This window comes from Caloenas nicobarica, chromosome 7 (assembly GCF_036013445.1).
Source record: "Caloenas nicobarica isolate bCalNic1 chromosome 7, bCalNic1.hap1, whole genome shotgun sequence".
Taxonomy (NCBI): Eukaryota; Metazoa; Chordata; class Aves; order Columbiformes; family Columbidae; genus Caloenas; species Caloenas nicobarica.
The window spans coordinates 7,646,522-7,662,054 of record NC_088251.1 but is presented as its reverse complement, the minus strand read 5'-3'; the positions used below and the strand labels follow the sequence as shown (position 1 = coordinate 7,662,054).

General features: G+C 39.7%; 1 protein-coding gene across 1 annotated transcript in view; it reads right to left on the bottom strand.

The window, feature by feature from the left end:
- The window catches only part of SHTN1 (shootin 1), a 65,286-nt gene that overhangs the window by 31,132 nt on the left and 18,621 nt on the right, over positions 1–15,533 (bottom strand). Inside the window, exons 4-8 of the mRNA XM_065638974.1 lie at positions 12,756–12,850; positions 10,541–10,709; positions 7,254–7,351; positions 6,232–6,313; positions 4,363–4,457 (exon numbers count right to left, since the gene is read on the bottom strand). Coding sequence (XP_065495046.1) covers positions 4,363–4,457; positions 6,232–6,313; positions 7,254–7,351; positions 10,541–10,709; positions 12,756–12,850 — 539 coding nt within the window. The remainder of the gene's footprint in view (positions 1–4,362; positions 4,458–6,231; positions 6,314–7,253; positions 7,352–10,540; positions 10,710–12,755; positions 12,851–15,533) is intronic.

Genomic DNA, 15,533 nt, shown 5'->3' with positions numbered 1-15,533 from the left:
CAATGGATTGTGACTCACTTCAAACCCTCTTTCTTTTTCCTTCCCCCTCTCCACACCACAGCTGACAATATTTACTCAGTTTCTTTAGAACCTCTAAAGAGCATGAATTCGAATGTTTGAAGTTGGATCATTTTTGATTAATTAAATATATGTTATGGTGGTGCCAGCAGTGTGACTATAATTAAAGCTGTATCGGATTATTTTTTTTTTTTTAATCAAAAGCTCTGATTTTCAAGTGTTCGCTCACTTCTATATGCACTTGATCCCTCTCTCTCTTGCTCCCTGTCTTTCCACTCCCCCCATCTGCGTTCGCTCCTGCACACGCGCTCATCCACCCATTATCTCTCACACCTGCACTCCCGATTGCTCACGTTCTGTGGCAAATCCTCCTCGCTTGGCAGGAGGGCAGGACGCAAAGGGCGCCCCTTCGAAAAGCAGCCCGCGCCAGCCGCGGCGCAACGCTGGGGGGGCAAAGCTAAAAGCTGAATCCGGCCTACAGAGAAAGGCGTTCATCTGAATACATGGGCTAACTCCCCCCACCAAGGCAAGGTTGAGACACCTCAGCTCCTTAGAAAGATGTGCCCACCACCAAACTTTCCCTCCGCAGACATTCGGTCTGTATTTTGGTGAACTAAAAGACACACGCAGGCTGCTTGAGGTGTCACAAACAGTAACACAAAACACTAAGACGTGCCATTCTAAAGTCTACGCCGTGGTGCTGCAGTGACACCCCTGTCACTCAGAGCCTATTTCCTTTCTCAAAGTGCTCCAAGTGAGTCCAACACAAAGCACTGAATGTGCAGCGTTGCCCTCTACTCAAAGCTATTCCCTTCTCTCAACACTGCACAGTTTATCACAACCCACCATTGTGCTTCTGCAAAATCCAACCTAAAATCCAGCAGGATTTTTTTTTTTTTTTTTTCCCAAGAAACATTTTTTAGGGAGATGATAGAAAACATGTGGCTGATGAAAGCAAGTAGAAAATCCCTGCGCATCCTTAGTATAATCCAAAGAGCTTCTGTAAGCGCATGCTGGAAACCTCAGCTCGCAAAACACAGCTGCGACCTTTCCGTACAAGAGGGAGCTCACACAGCATCACCCGGCATAAAGCTTTGCTGTGGCAGGCCAGAGCCTCTCTCCAATGTCTCAGGTCACTAAAGGGACACCATCGGTGTGAAACCAGGCCAATGGTAACAATTTGTAAAGTCGTTTCTAACGCTACTGCTTTCCCAAACACAACGGAGCGATGCCTTTGCTCTCACATGCTCCTGTACTTTAAAAAACTTTCAAAAAAATCTTTCTGAATAGCACTGATAGCAAAGGAAGAGAAGTAGGTACACAAAAGGAAGACTATCGCAGGCCTGAAGCTCACTGGTGTAGTGACTCCGTTTTCGGATGGGAGAACTTGATGGAATAAAAAGCCTCAACTGAAGAGCTACGCTGTCAATCTGCAACAACAGGGGCCCATATTTTTGGAAGAGATAACAACTAAATAATGACAAAACCCAGTAAGTACCTGCTTGCAAATAATCGACATCTCTTTGGCATTGTACTTAACAGCTTGCCTGTCACTTTGTTATTCAAATACAAAAAGTACTTTAAATATCATCTTTCAAAATGCACAGGTGTCTGAATATTGCAGTTACGAATCTAAACAGAAGCAACATTCTGGGCCCAGAGTACCAGATTATACTTTTTTATGATCTGAAAACCAGCTTAACTAAGCATTTACGAATCACTCATTTCTGAGACATTTAAGACCTTTATGTACAATCTTCTGTTGTCAGTTAATGAACAGAAGCACATAATTGTTCTGTACTTCAGAAGATGAAGCAAAGCAACAGTAGGAGACACAAGACGGATACTGTAATAACGCATGCTAAATGAACGTGCTTAACATTCTTAGAAATTTGTTTCCTGAAAATAACAGTTCTGCAGATATTATAGTCAAACACTCCTAATAAAACAATAACGCCTGCACAATCTCAGGAGTTTTAAAAAAACTGTGTTATAAAAATAGCTATCATAAAAGCATAGGTAATGAACAAATCCAAGTTTCCTAAAATTTAAAAAATAGTTGCAAGAAGGTAATATTTTTAATTTATATTTTAAATAGAAATATTTTCTATTTTTATTTTCAAGACTGGTAATAATCTTGAAAATATCCTAATCAATACTTAATAAACATAGGCAATGTTTTGTTTAACAGCTTTTGGTCACTAATAAATACTTCTATCTTCTAATAAATTCAAATGGAATTTGCAGATCTCACTTTTGTGTCTGAAAAACTGCAGTGAGACTTTGATCAAAACGTAAATAGCCAAAATGCACTGAAGCCACAACAAAGGGAGGTGTCCAGTTCTGCTCAGCAGAGGGATTTGGGCTCCATCGTGCAAAGTTCTGTAAAACTGGGATTCGCAGGAGGCTGCCTGTGCAGCCTCTTTGATTTCAGAAATCACTCCTGTTGAGTGATTTCTCTCCCACATCTCTTGATACTAACAGCATCCTGAAAAGTCCATCTCTATATGTAAAATTTGGGAGTTAACAGAACATTTTAATAACTAGTAAATAACAGGCAGGAGACTGCAGGTAGGTATATATTACAAGTTACATAAATTTAAATTTACTTCAGTTAAATGTTGACTCATCGAATGGTCAAAGTAATGGAATTGATAAGCAGTAGTTTACCTAAAGCTAGGTTATACCATATACCTGTGTGAATGAAAGAGAATCTGCCAAAGCTTAATACACTTGAATTTGCAAATATTAATACCTTTGTCCTTCAGGATGAGCACCCAGCCCTGTTATCAAAACGCAAATGTTCCTACAAACAGAAATTGATCTGTACGCAAAAGTTATTAGTTTCTGCCGAGTTAGCTTCTTCAGTGGGTTTCCCAAAGGGTCAACGGGGTGACCTTGCAAAGGAGAGAAGAGGAAAGAGAAGCAAAAGGTGGAACGAGGAGAGAGTCAGTACCCCTGGCCCGGACGCTGTAAAGTTCTCCAACCTTTTACACGGCACAGTCAGAGACAGAGAACGAGTGCACACAATGTCTGGGTCGACTTCCTCAGCCCTAGCTTCCAGATTTTCACATTTACTTACAGTTTATCTCAAATCTCCCAAAATCTGGTTTGTATTAAATGTTGCTCTATGATTCTGCTCATATCCAAGACACTCAAATACCCAGCAAAACCCACACGACTAAAAAAACACAGTAAGCCTATTCACTGTTTTCTGTACAGGTTCAAAATGCATATATGCCCTTGCTACAATCACTGACTGAATGCAGTTAGATGTATGGGAGTTATCAAATATATATATATATTTTTTTTTTTTCAAGAGAGAAACAGCAGCAGAAAAGACAAGAATCAAAAGAGCTCTTTACTCGGACAAAGCTGAATTCCTGAAGGCTAAATACCTACTTGCTGGCAGGCACGGTTTCAAAATCTAAAATCCACTTCATATCAGATGTTTTCTTTATTTACAATATTTCAGTACTGATGACTCATGTAATTTTGATATATAATGGTTTTCTTTAAATGTGAGCTCCCTGAAAAGTGATTACTTAGGAAGCCTAACTTTTATTAAAGAAAATACTGATGCATGGCGCAGGATAGAAAAGCTTGAAAATACAACCCAAGTGCAGAGCTCTCAAAATCTAGAGTGCAAACAGAAGAAGGTCATGAGAAAAAAAAGAGTTGTTATTTGATAGGGCTTCAGTCTATCAACAGAATGAAAGAGTTCGTCAGCATTTTCTAAGGCAAACATTGCCAGTCACAAGCCATCAGAGCAACCACCGGCCATTCCATAACACAACCCCGTAACTCATTTTCCACTTTGGGAGTTTATAACTTTTCTAGAACATGGAAACAATTTTTTTCAGCTTGAATGCTCCCTGCAATAGGCTATTCGAGAGGCATGTGCTAAACAGCAGCCAAACTTGCAGAAACCTCAACTAATATCATATTTTGCAATGGTTTTTTTGTGAGTTCATGTATTTTTTTAGGAGAAACACAGTGCTTCACATTATGTCACTAAAAAGGCAGCTAATCCTTCCCAGATCCAAGCACTACAGATACCACACTGAAATGTGGCTGACTAAGCCCATTATCAATTTAAAACCTCGCTTTACAAGGGGAAACAGGTAAGACTGCATAGATAATTCTGAAGTGCTTTATAAATGCTGTTGAAACAGCAAACCCACTTTATGGATGAAGTACAGATGTTAGCTAAGCAGTACGTGAAAATTCAAAGATATCTTTTGGATAAGTACTGGGAATTGAAATCAAGTCAGCTAAGCTGGTATGTTTTTGCCCAGTTGCAATGTCTTCATTTTACAAGATCCTTTTTTCTTGACTACTCACCTCTTGGGCAAATGACTCTGCTTTCTTCCGCAGGTTCTTTTCCAGCTCAAAGTTTACATGAAGCTCTTCATACTCCTCTACTGCCAGCACAGACACTGTTTATAAAACAAGATCAGAAGTAGAATGGATCAAAAGAAGACAAAAGTACTGCTTGATTTACCTTGTTATTCTCCAGTACCATGAATCCTTGAAGGAAAGCAGAACCCAATTTCACATTTCCATATACAGTCTGCTTTGCAATATTTGTCTTCTTTGCTCTAAACCTCACTATATACATGCACAACTACTGACCTTCTGAACGGAGTAATACCCCTCCCATCCAGACTCAAAATCTCCAGTAACAGGCATCATGTAGCACAGATCCTATTTTGCCCCTTTGGGTATAAGCAACCAAAACCTCAAGAGAGTCTTGCTGAACCTACTGAGTTATTTTGGAGGCACCTGTATCTGCCTACCTGGACTGAGGGAGTTTCGATGTGTCCCTTCACAACAGAGATATAAAGGAGCCCCAAGAAGAAAGCAGTGCAAGTATTTAAGCTGTGCTCAAAAAAGCAAGGCTCATAGGGGTGGCTAACGCTAAGCACGGGGCATGCTTCCCAAACCCATTCTGAACAGGTCTCAATCCAGGATCATCTGGAAGTACTCAGGTATCATTTATTCTCAATGTGTCTCAGTGACTGCTTATCTTCATGAGCTTTAGCTCTCACTGGATGAAGACCAGTTTGCAGGGCGATGACATGGGATTTCTAACACGGTTGTACACAAGTTCCTTACTTTTTTTGGTGATAAGCATAACAGCTTCTAAAGCTACATACAGCAGTGGGATACACAGCCCAGTCCACCCAATTCTCAGAATGATGTTAACACAAAAAAACCAACAAACAACCCACACACTTAGAAAGATTTAAGATTAATTCACCAACTCTGATAGAAATGTATTGATTACACAGCTCCAAGACAGCGCCCCATAAACACAGTATTGAATAGATGTATTGAACATGTATTGAATAGATATGAATATGTATTGAATAGATACTTTGGTAGCTCATTTCAAGCACACACAAAAATCTAGCTTTACGTTGCCAATGCATTAGAACCTTGCCTGGTATAACGCCTCCTTCCTGGAGAACAGGCAAGTGTGAAACGAGGGGTTATTCTTTTGAAACATTTTCAGGAGAAACACAGAAACGTTTCATCTGCCACACTACCCCATCAGAAGCTTCTTCAAGCTGATCTTTCTCATCAACCTGTCTGAAGTCTGGTGTTTTAAGGGTCTGGCTTAAGCAATGCAGACACATGGAACAGGTAAGAGATGAACACTTGGTGGAAGCTTCCAGGAAATGCTGTCAGACCTGTTGTCTTCCACTTCAAGAAAATGCGAAACAGCCCAGGAGACTTTCAACCAAACAACTTTTAATTTGAGAACGCTAAAGAGAGAGAACGCTGAACAAGAGAAAAAGGCACAGAAACCAAGGCACGAAACCTTTCCTCTCCCCTCTAAACTTATTTGGGGTCACCTGTGTCTCATGTGGAAGCACTCACTTTCATTAAGCAAAAGCTTTCCTCTTCTGAGCTGTATATCTTTTTTCACCTTCCGTGTCCTGGTTTTACCCCTCTTCTCTTTTCAAGAAAGGAAAGTCCCTGCGTTCCCTCCATAACTTGGAAATCCTGTTTACCTTATTCCCAGGACTCTTGCCTTTTCTTCATAACCCTCTGAACACACAAATTGCTCCCAAGTCTTTAGATATTTAAAATTATTAGCTGTGTCCTAACCTACTGTTCTGTAACGTACTCTTTGTACAACATAAAGCTCTGAAGCTTCTGCAAAGGATGTAGCAAACTGGCAGAGAACCTGCTGAGACCACATACCTCTATTACATTTCTCCAACAGTTTTTGCTGCTTATTGACTTCTGTTGTCAAAACAGCCTTTTCTTCTTTCAATTTATTTACCTAGAAAAGTATAAAGAACAAATCAAAAATATGAATATTTTAGTTAGTGGCTTAAGGCATATAGCACATACATAATGTAAGCAACGTTTTGCTTTCAGTAATTCTGTTTCTGTTTGGCTTGATGTTAAGGTTTCCAGTGGCCTGGAAAGCACTTTTACCCCAACTTGCAGACCGCACAACAGATGTAATAAAGGGTTATGAACTAATCCTCCCACGGCCCATTCGCATGGCACGTACCAGTCACAGCTGCAAGTATCACATCTCTGGAACCTTTCAGGATGAGGAGCCGTAGCACCTGGTTGAAAAGTTACTAGTCTGCTCTTGACTGTTTGCATTTTAACATAGTCAGGCTGCTGTTTTGGTTTTTTTCCTGGGCTCTGTTTATTGTCCAAGAGCTGTCAGCTGTGTCTTTCTGAATGCAAGTGTTGCACAGACAGGAAGAGCCACTAAGTCCTGATTTGCATCAGTACATGGCTTCGCCAGTTTTCAAGCAGGAATGAAACTCTGCTGGCTCAAAAAGCCAATTTGCTGGTCTAATTACCATGACAGGGCACTGCCAATGGCTAAACTCAAGGATATGCTCAATGAAGTAGCACCAGTGATTAAACTGGACATTCTCCAAAAGTATTTCTTGGGCATCCACGAGTTTAAGGAAATCCAAAAAAAACCCCACAGGCTGTCAGGAAGGCGAGATGAGAGTTATAATATGGGCATTAGGACAGATCACGAAAAGTCATGTGCCAGCGACAGCAGCAGACTGGAGTCTGACATTGAGTTCTAGGTGTACGTCCTAAGTGCTCCACCATACAGGCAGGCTGGCAGGACTTGCGATTAGATAGTATTCAATTAACTTCACAACTGAACGTTTTTAGCAAAATTAGATACAAAAAGTACTGACTACACGCTAACATGGTCTCGCCTTCCATGGTACAATACATACTTCTTCAATTACTTCTACAAGTTTGCACCTCAGGTTTTCCAGTTCAATGGCTAAGGTCTTCTTTTCCTCATGAACAGATAAGATTTGATCTCGCAGCTCTACAGTTTGAGAAAGGAAATGAAAAATATATTTTATTCTTGGAAGAAAACAACAAAGTAAATGTCATGGCAATGCAAATACAATTGAGTATGAAGCACCTTAATTGCATACAAAGCATCAGTTGTATTCAAGGTACATCCTCAATAATTTAGGAAGTTTGCATAAGTGTCAAGTAACAGATCTATAACTGGGCCACAGTTTCAGATTTACTCTATTGAGGCAAGCTGCCTCCTTCAGTACTGCTGTCTTTATTTGCATTCTGAATGATTCATTTCCTGCTAAAATGGGGCCAATCCTGTCACCACAGAGTGTCCTCAGTCCTGCTCGGGAGACTGTCACAGAAATTCTGGTTCAGAGGTAGCAGAAAGCAATTTTTAATAGACATCCTTTAAAACAAATTAATGCATGTCAGTTCTTTTTGGATCATGAGTTCTCGTCACATGGGAAATAAACAAAACAACAGGCAGTTAATACTTGGGAGGTTTTCACTGAAGAAATTGTCCTGAATAGCTGCCAATTTATAGTCTTTGTAACATTATGGGAACAGAGTCAGAATATAACCTTTACTGATGGAAGAGCTAATGCTTGTAATTTTCCCCTCAGAATTTTTGTTACTTAATTATCAAAATATGAAATAAATTAAATTCACAATGGAATAAAACATTTGGTTATAATCACTTCTTAACAGGAGATCAGTTTGCATACGTAATGTATAAAGGTTTAGGTTAACATAAAAACACCACCAAAATATAACTTTATTGATATATATTAGCTTTCAGTAAGTGCTCTCATTCCCCACCTGCTTCCAGTATTTCATAGCACTGCTGTTTGTTGAATATCAGCCACGAGTTGGGAAAACTGTTGCTAATGAATTGCAGATGATGACGACATGCTGGATGTCATTCTGTTTGGCCTCACACCTTGAAAATGTTGATTCTCCCCCAGCCCCTTCTTCTCAATTTAGAAGCCTTAGATTCACTTTCCACCAAATTAAAGGCACAGACTTTCCAAAGTAAATAAAAAGACCTGTTGTCCCAGAAGATTCTTGAACCGAATCATCTGCTTTAGGTATTTGTGCTTTCCAGTGAAATTAAGGGAGAAAAAAGTCTCACTGAAATTTAGGGTAACTGGATTAAGTCAGGTCTTACAATATTTGTATCAACCTCAATGCCCTAAATCTTTATAAATATGTACAAGAAATGTTTCTTTTCAGATATAGGGTGTGCACTAAACTGCTTGATCAAAGCAGTTGAGTTTTCAGTTTGTTATATCTGAAAGGACAGTTAAAACAAAAGGAAAACCCAAAACCTATAAATGAATTTCAGGTACTGCTCTGAGACCACTCTACACTTCTATTAGGAACTACAGCTTTACTATCACCTTTCCCTAACATATGAGATACCTTCCTCCTTTTTTGCTATCTGAGAGACAAACTTTTATCCCTTTAATAAATGAGAGGCAATTAATCAAATAGCCTCAGATTGCACTACCTTATTTGTATATCCTTACAGAAAATGATGGGAGGGAAGGAATCACTCCAAGAAACATCCAATATTTTGTTGAATGACGAGAAGGCTAAAAGATTTCCAGGATCCCCAACACAAAACACAAATGTTTGGAATCATACAAATGCATAGGAAAGCAAGATTTCACTTTGGGCAACACACCAAACCATCAAAGGGAGTTTTGAAAAACATTTCTTTCATTGCATATGGTCTTTCACTCAACAGGTACTCCAAGACGTAACTGCAGATTTTCCCCTGAAGACAGATGCCACACACCTTGGCTTAGGCCAGGGACACAGCTCCAATTCTGCCTTTTGGTAGATGGTGTCAGATCACTCTGCCACCACACACACACTGCTCTCCAGGCACAGGGATGGAATACCTTCTCCTATAGCAAATGGGCTACCAATGCTTTTAAAAATACTCAGCACTTGTAAAAGTAAGGTCATTAACATCTGATAATAAGTGAGAACCAGAAGCCAGGAGTTCTAAATCCTTTACAACACACCATATTTCGTTCTTTAATGAATTCTTTATCAAGACAGAAAGCATATGCATCAGAGCCTTTCTAAAATATTTCTCTCATTTGACCCTGTTACCCTCCTAACCACATTCTCCTCTGATTGGTAGCCAGTCTTTGCTCTCTTTAAATGTATCCTTGACATCTTTCTCCAAACAAAAGACAGGAGGAACTCCAGAGTCTTATTTCTGATTCAGATGGGTTGCACGGTGTGGATCACACCATTCTCTGCCTCTTTTCCTACATCTACAGGATGGAAAACTGCTTATTATAGAAGGGTACCATGACATCTCATTTCTTGGGTGGGATTTTTTAAATCATTTTTACAACACATATTCTTTTTTCTCAGCGATACTTTGTACCACTTCGTTGAGGCTGCTGCTTTTGAATAGAAAACAACAAGGTCAGGCTGAAAGTCCAGGAAAGCTGTACTTAGACATGATTTGCTATTGTAATTTACTATCAGAAAAAAGTGAAAGCTTTTGTTTAAAAGGTGAACCACTTAATCTCTCTGTCACCAAATGTAGGCATTCCCCTTTTTTGGAACTCATCCAGAATCACGATGACTTCATTACAAAGTTAGACGAGAAAGGAAGGAAGTTTTTGGATTACAGTAACTGCCTTTCAAAAAAGAACCAGAAATTTCTTAATAAAGTACAGATTTCTCTTATCAAGGTATTTCCATGTTCCCAAGCTTTGCTGTTTTACCCAGTCCAAAAGTCCCTTTTTAAGTTGCTTGTTTGGCAATAGCTCTGGAATGTGAACGACGTTTGTGCCTACAAAGAGAAATGGACAGTCCTGTCTACCAAGCTCTGAAATAGTGAGATTGCAGTAGAAGCAATACCAAGGGGATCTCATCCTTCTGCTTAACTTTTACGTTGTTAAAGATCTGAGGAAATATTTCTTTTACTGAGTCAGTAACACTGAACTCTCCTAGCTGTGTAGATCCCATTTTCCTATTGCAATTGTAACTAACTTTGCAGGCTGATACCCAGTATCAGTAGAAGCCCACCACCTTCTTACAGTCTTTCCTGGAAATCCTTCGATGAGCACTCTCAGAAACGTCACTTGGAGCCAGACAGATCTCCGGTACAAACCAATCCTGCCGTTCTTTAGACACCTTTTGCCTTGTGTGGTGGTGCAGGCTCAGCAACAACGCTCACCTTTTATTTGCTGCTGACACTGCACAGAACTGCATGATTCAGAGTTAGCTTCTGTATCTGTGGATGAATCATCCTCATCGATGTTAATCTCTTCAGTGATGATTTCTGGGCCCAGTTTTGCCATATAAAGCATACTAATTCTTTTCAAGGTCTTATTTTCTTTGTTCAGCTGAAAGTTGAGAAGCACAAACAGTAAGAAGCTAGTTAGTCTGTCTTTCAGCTGCTGTGCAAGGAAAAAAAATAAGTCAACTGTATTTTTTTTCTCCTTTATCATTAAAAGATCTATCAAACAAAGACGACAAAGTGACATCAGATTAAATGCTCCACTCAACATTAAAATGATCTGAAGATGGGAAGCTTGTCCTCTTCCTCCTCTGAGGAGGCTTGAATTCAGCGTGATGCTTCATCCATGCCCTTCTTTCCTCTCCGGTACTTCTGACTAATAAATACCCTGTGTAGGTTCAAATCAAATTAACTATCAAGCTTACTAAATGCTACACATTCTTTGTGATGGCTGCTTCAGGTCCCTACCCTTAAGCATGTACCAGTATCAACAGGAGCCCAAAGTGAATGACCTGAAGAAAGGTCTGTGTTCCTGAAAGCTCGTCTGGTTTTGTCAGCTACAGCAATTGGTCAAATAAAAACTCTTATCTCCCCCCATGCCCTTATTTTGCTTATAAACTACAAACACCACAACTACTATACTCCCAGTCATGGCAGAATTACCTCGAAATTCTATTGAATTATTTTCAGTTCTCAGGAATTATTACTGTACAGTCAATATATGTAAGATGAAAGCTGTATTATCAACAATTCTTTATGTGTCAAACTACAAGCCCAAAACCACTATGGACTGGATGCTGAAACATATGCCTGCTTGGTGGATGATACAGAAGAGGTTCTCTCATTAATCTCTATTTTGACCAAGGTGCCAGGGGAAACTGAACAGGGATTGCTACAGATGTTTCACTCTCATCATTTCTTTCACTGCTCTGAATGAGGCTCAATTTTATACTAATGATGTACAACATGCTGAAATCAACACACACCTGAGAAGTCCAATATTTACCTTGAAATAAAACATAAACTGAACAGTTAGGCTGACCCTAAATTTTTAGCTAAGCAATCACATTTGGTCGCCCATTTCCTCAGCCCCCCAACTACAGGAGATTTACTCAAGAACTTCATCTCGCTCCCAAAGAATGAAACTGCCCAAGTGGGAAGGGTGGTGTGAGGAACCTTATTTAGTCAGCTCACAGCAACAAACAAATCAGCTTTGGCAAAGCAGCCCCATGGGGTAAAGCCAGTCTTTGAACTGCCCCTGGACATGCATTACAGGAAAAGTGCAGAGAAGAAGAAAAGGTGCATAAATATGTTCATTTTCTTACTTATATGCTGATTGTCTATCTTATGAATTCTAATATAGTGTCATTATGCAAACAATTAAGTAAATACCTCCAGAAAGTACATTGCTAATGCATCTAAATTAAAGTGATTTCTTGCTGGTGTGATTTTTACCATATCTAAGGATGTACTTTGGGCAGTAGATGGAGTGGGGGGGGGCAGAAAAAAAAGAAAAAAAAAGGCAGTCAGCATTGCTAATGAAATTTGGTTCAAAATTGCTGTAATCCATTTTCTGATGAAGTGGCTCAGATGCATTTTACACAACCAAAAATATATAACAGAGAGATAAAAACATTCTTTAATAATAATGCACTTCTGATGAGATGGAATATAGAAAATTACACAGTTGCTAAATTCATCAGACTAGACGCAATCAACAGAGCAGCGGAGGTCACCTTTCCCCTGCCCTCGCTTTGCTTTCATAAACAATCACCTGAAATGTAATGCAGTGGTTGACTTTTTCCATTTGATTTAGACACTGAAATGCTCATTATTGTTTTATATCTCATACAGGACAGTTCTAAAACTTGTTTTCCATTTAACCTAAATGCATATAAAAAATAGGTACCAAGATGCTGGTCCTTGACTTAGTGTTCCAGAAGAGAAACTAAATTAGAAATAGTATTTTTTTTTCTTTCAAGGAAGGATTGTATTTTGCATCTCACATACGGCTTATAGGTTTTGCCACTTCAAAACAATTTCACAGATCCGTAAGATTGTATGAAAACATATACGGGACATGTATACAATCTCAAAAAAAAAAAAAAAAAAAAGAAATGGGGTGAAACAGAATCACCATAATTCTTCTCACCTTAGAAGCCAAAGCCTCAGCACTTTCACGGCACGTCTTCTCGATTTCAAGATGGTTCTGAATACAGTTTACTTCCTCAATAACCATGTGAGAAACTAGGGGAAGAGTTTAAAAATTAGTCAGTATTTTCCTGCATTTGACACACACATTTGACACATGCATCCCATGATCAGAAATATTACATCTTTTTCTGTTAACATTCTATGTAAGCATTTCAAATACAGGGACGAACGTACTTAGATAATCTCCATGGATAGGAACTGTTTTGAACATGGAACATCTGGTTCATCACTTCAAGCAACTCTCTCGAGCCATGTCTGCAGCATCAGAGGGAGAACTGGAGAATTCAGCATAAACTTATGGAAGTGGAAGGCCAGAAGGAGCCCCCTGACCATCACCATTCATCACCTTTATTTCATTAACACTTGAGGAATCAAAGTGAGACCATTAGGATCGTCCCTTAAAATTGCCATTGTAATCCTCTTGAAAATTCGGTATGGACACCCTTTTCAGAAGATTAGGACCCTGATATTTTTAAACAACAAGATTAACTCAGTTGTCATACAAAATCATTTTCACCCTCTTGGTCTTTGGGTTTAAGTAGTATTTTAAGTATCATCACACTTGCTAAACACACTGTACAAGAAAAGCTCCAGGACGGACAGGCCTGGAGCAAGTTTACTAGGAAATGGAGAAAAGAGTTAAGCAACCAAAGCCTCCACCATTCTAGTGCATCCTGCAGCACATACTCCGCTGAAGTCAAACCTTTAGCACAGCTCCTTCTTCTGGGTCTTCCCCATCAGCTTCGACGGCGGCCGAGATCCACTCTGCTGGGTACAATCCTGACGGAAACTAAGCACCGCTTCCACTGCCCGATTTTTGACAAGCTCAGCTGAACAGCCGAGTTGTGTGTTACTGCATGGCTGTAATGTCCAAACTGTTTGTTATTTGAAATCTCCCCGTGTTGAGCATGCCCTAAGATAAAACCTGTGGTCTCACACCCAGCCTCACTGTCAGACACCAGCACACAAAGAGACACACACAATCTCCTGTGAAACTGGGGCCAAGAGCAGTCTGACTGTATCCGAAATACACGGCTGTGCTATCGTATTTGTCGTCACAGCTGGAAGAGCAAGAGACACATCTGTCCTTTGCACTTAAAGGATCCCTATTACCACAGTGGGTACACATCATCATATTGAAGATACACAATATTCCCGAAGTGGCCAAGAGTTACAGAATAAATTTTATTTTATGACATCAGGTACCAAAGTGAGTTAGAGGACATTTAAAAGTGCACACACACATTTTGGCTTGCAACCCCTCTCAGTCTCCAGCAGTACATAGGTATTCAACTAATGCTGAAAGTCATCTCTAAGTGACAAGGTCCACATCGCACATGGGATCTGGAGCAAAGCAGGAAACCCAACAGTAGTTGCCCATTTCCCATGGCAGCACCTTGCCCACTGATGCAACTCCTCCCTGGCTCCTGGCACCCTTTCTCAGCCTAAGCAGCAGCTTGGACCCGAATTCTGAGAGTCATTTCACAGCACAGATTCCTTTTCAGCCCAGCCTCAGGATTTCAATGTGCAGAAAGAACTATTCACGGCTGAACAATAGTTTGGAGCAGGAATAAGGCTGGAAGAATATAGCGTAAACACAGATCACTTTTTCTAGTGTCTCCTTTCATTTTCATGCCACCGGGTAGAAAGTCCTGCTTGCCCTCTTCCAAGACTTTCACCTAAATATTGAAGAGAGACACTTAAATCCTCTTTCATATCCAGAGGTCATCTTAATGACTACAAAACAGGACTTTAGGTCATTAACAAGTGTTATTTATGCAGCTTTATTGATACTTAGTCAATGTTAACTAACATTTTCATTAATAACATAGGAAACCAGCAAAACATTGGAGTTTGCTCTCAAATCAGTAGCCACATGCAGGAAACAAGTTCTACAAAATGTGAGCAGGCAAAAAAAAGAGCAGGGCAGAGTATTGGGAAATTTTGGCCCAAAAGCTATATTTACATTAAAACTTTTAACAGCAGAGCAACCACATCTCTTTCTTCGGTTGTCTTTTTATTTCCATTTTTTCCAACTTTGGAGAAATTATCTGCTCCAAGCATGCCGTACCAGATATTATATTTAATTTGAGAGAGGGAAAGCTTCAGGTAGTACATGTCTATATCTCTTCCGTTTTTATTTTACCTAGCTCCGGGAATTTGGAGTCATGAAATGCTTTGGGCAGGATGAGGGAGCAGTGGAGATACAGAGCTGCTCCTGTTTTACAGACAGGAATCTAATGGCCTCAAGCAAAGCTGAAGTTAGGAAACAAGGATTGGGCTCACATGGCAGAACTAGGGATTACTCTTGGTTCATTTAAACTTAATTAACCTGCAATTATGATTAACTCAGGGGAAAAAAATCTTTCCAAATTAAATACAAAAATATATTATTTCCTAAGTCTGTCCAAAGTTCTTATTATGTCAATATTAAAATTCATAAAGCAGCACTAAGTGGCCTGAAACATCTCTAACCTTGACAGTTTTTTTCAGGGGTAATAATAATCCACAGCAAATGCAGGCCAACCAAAAACCACTTAACTAATTAGTAGTTGCAGTCACCGAGAAAACATGAATCAACACTGTTATTACAAGTGGCACATTTGAGTGGCATCTAATTATGACTTGATGAGCACGATACTTGCATTATCAACATTACTACTGCATCCCATCAGGGACTAAAAGCCGCTGATGGCATTGACTGCGAGAAACTCCC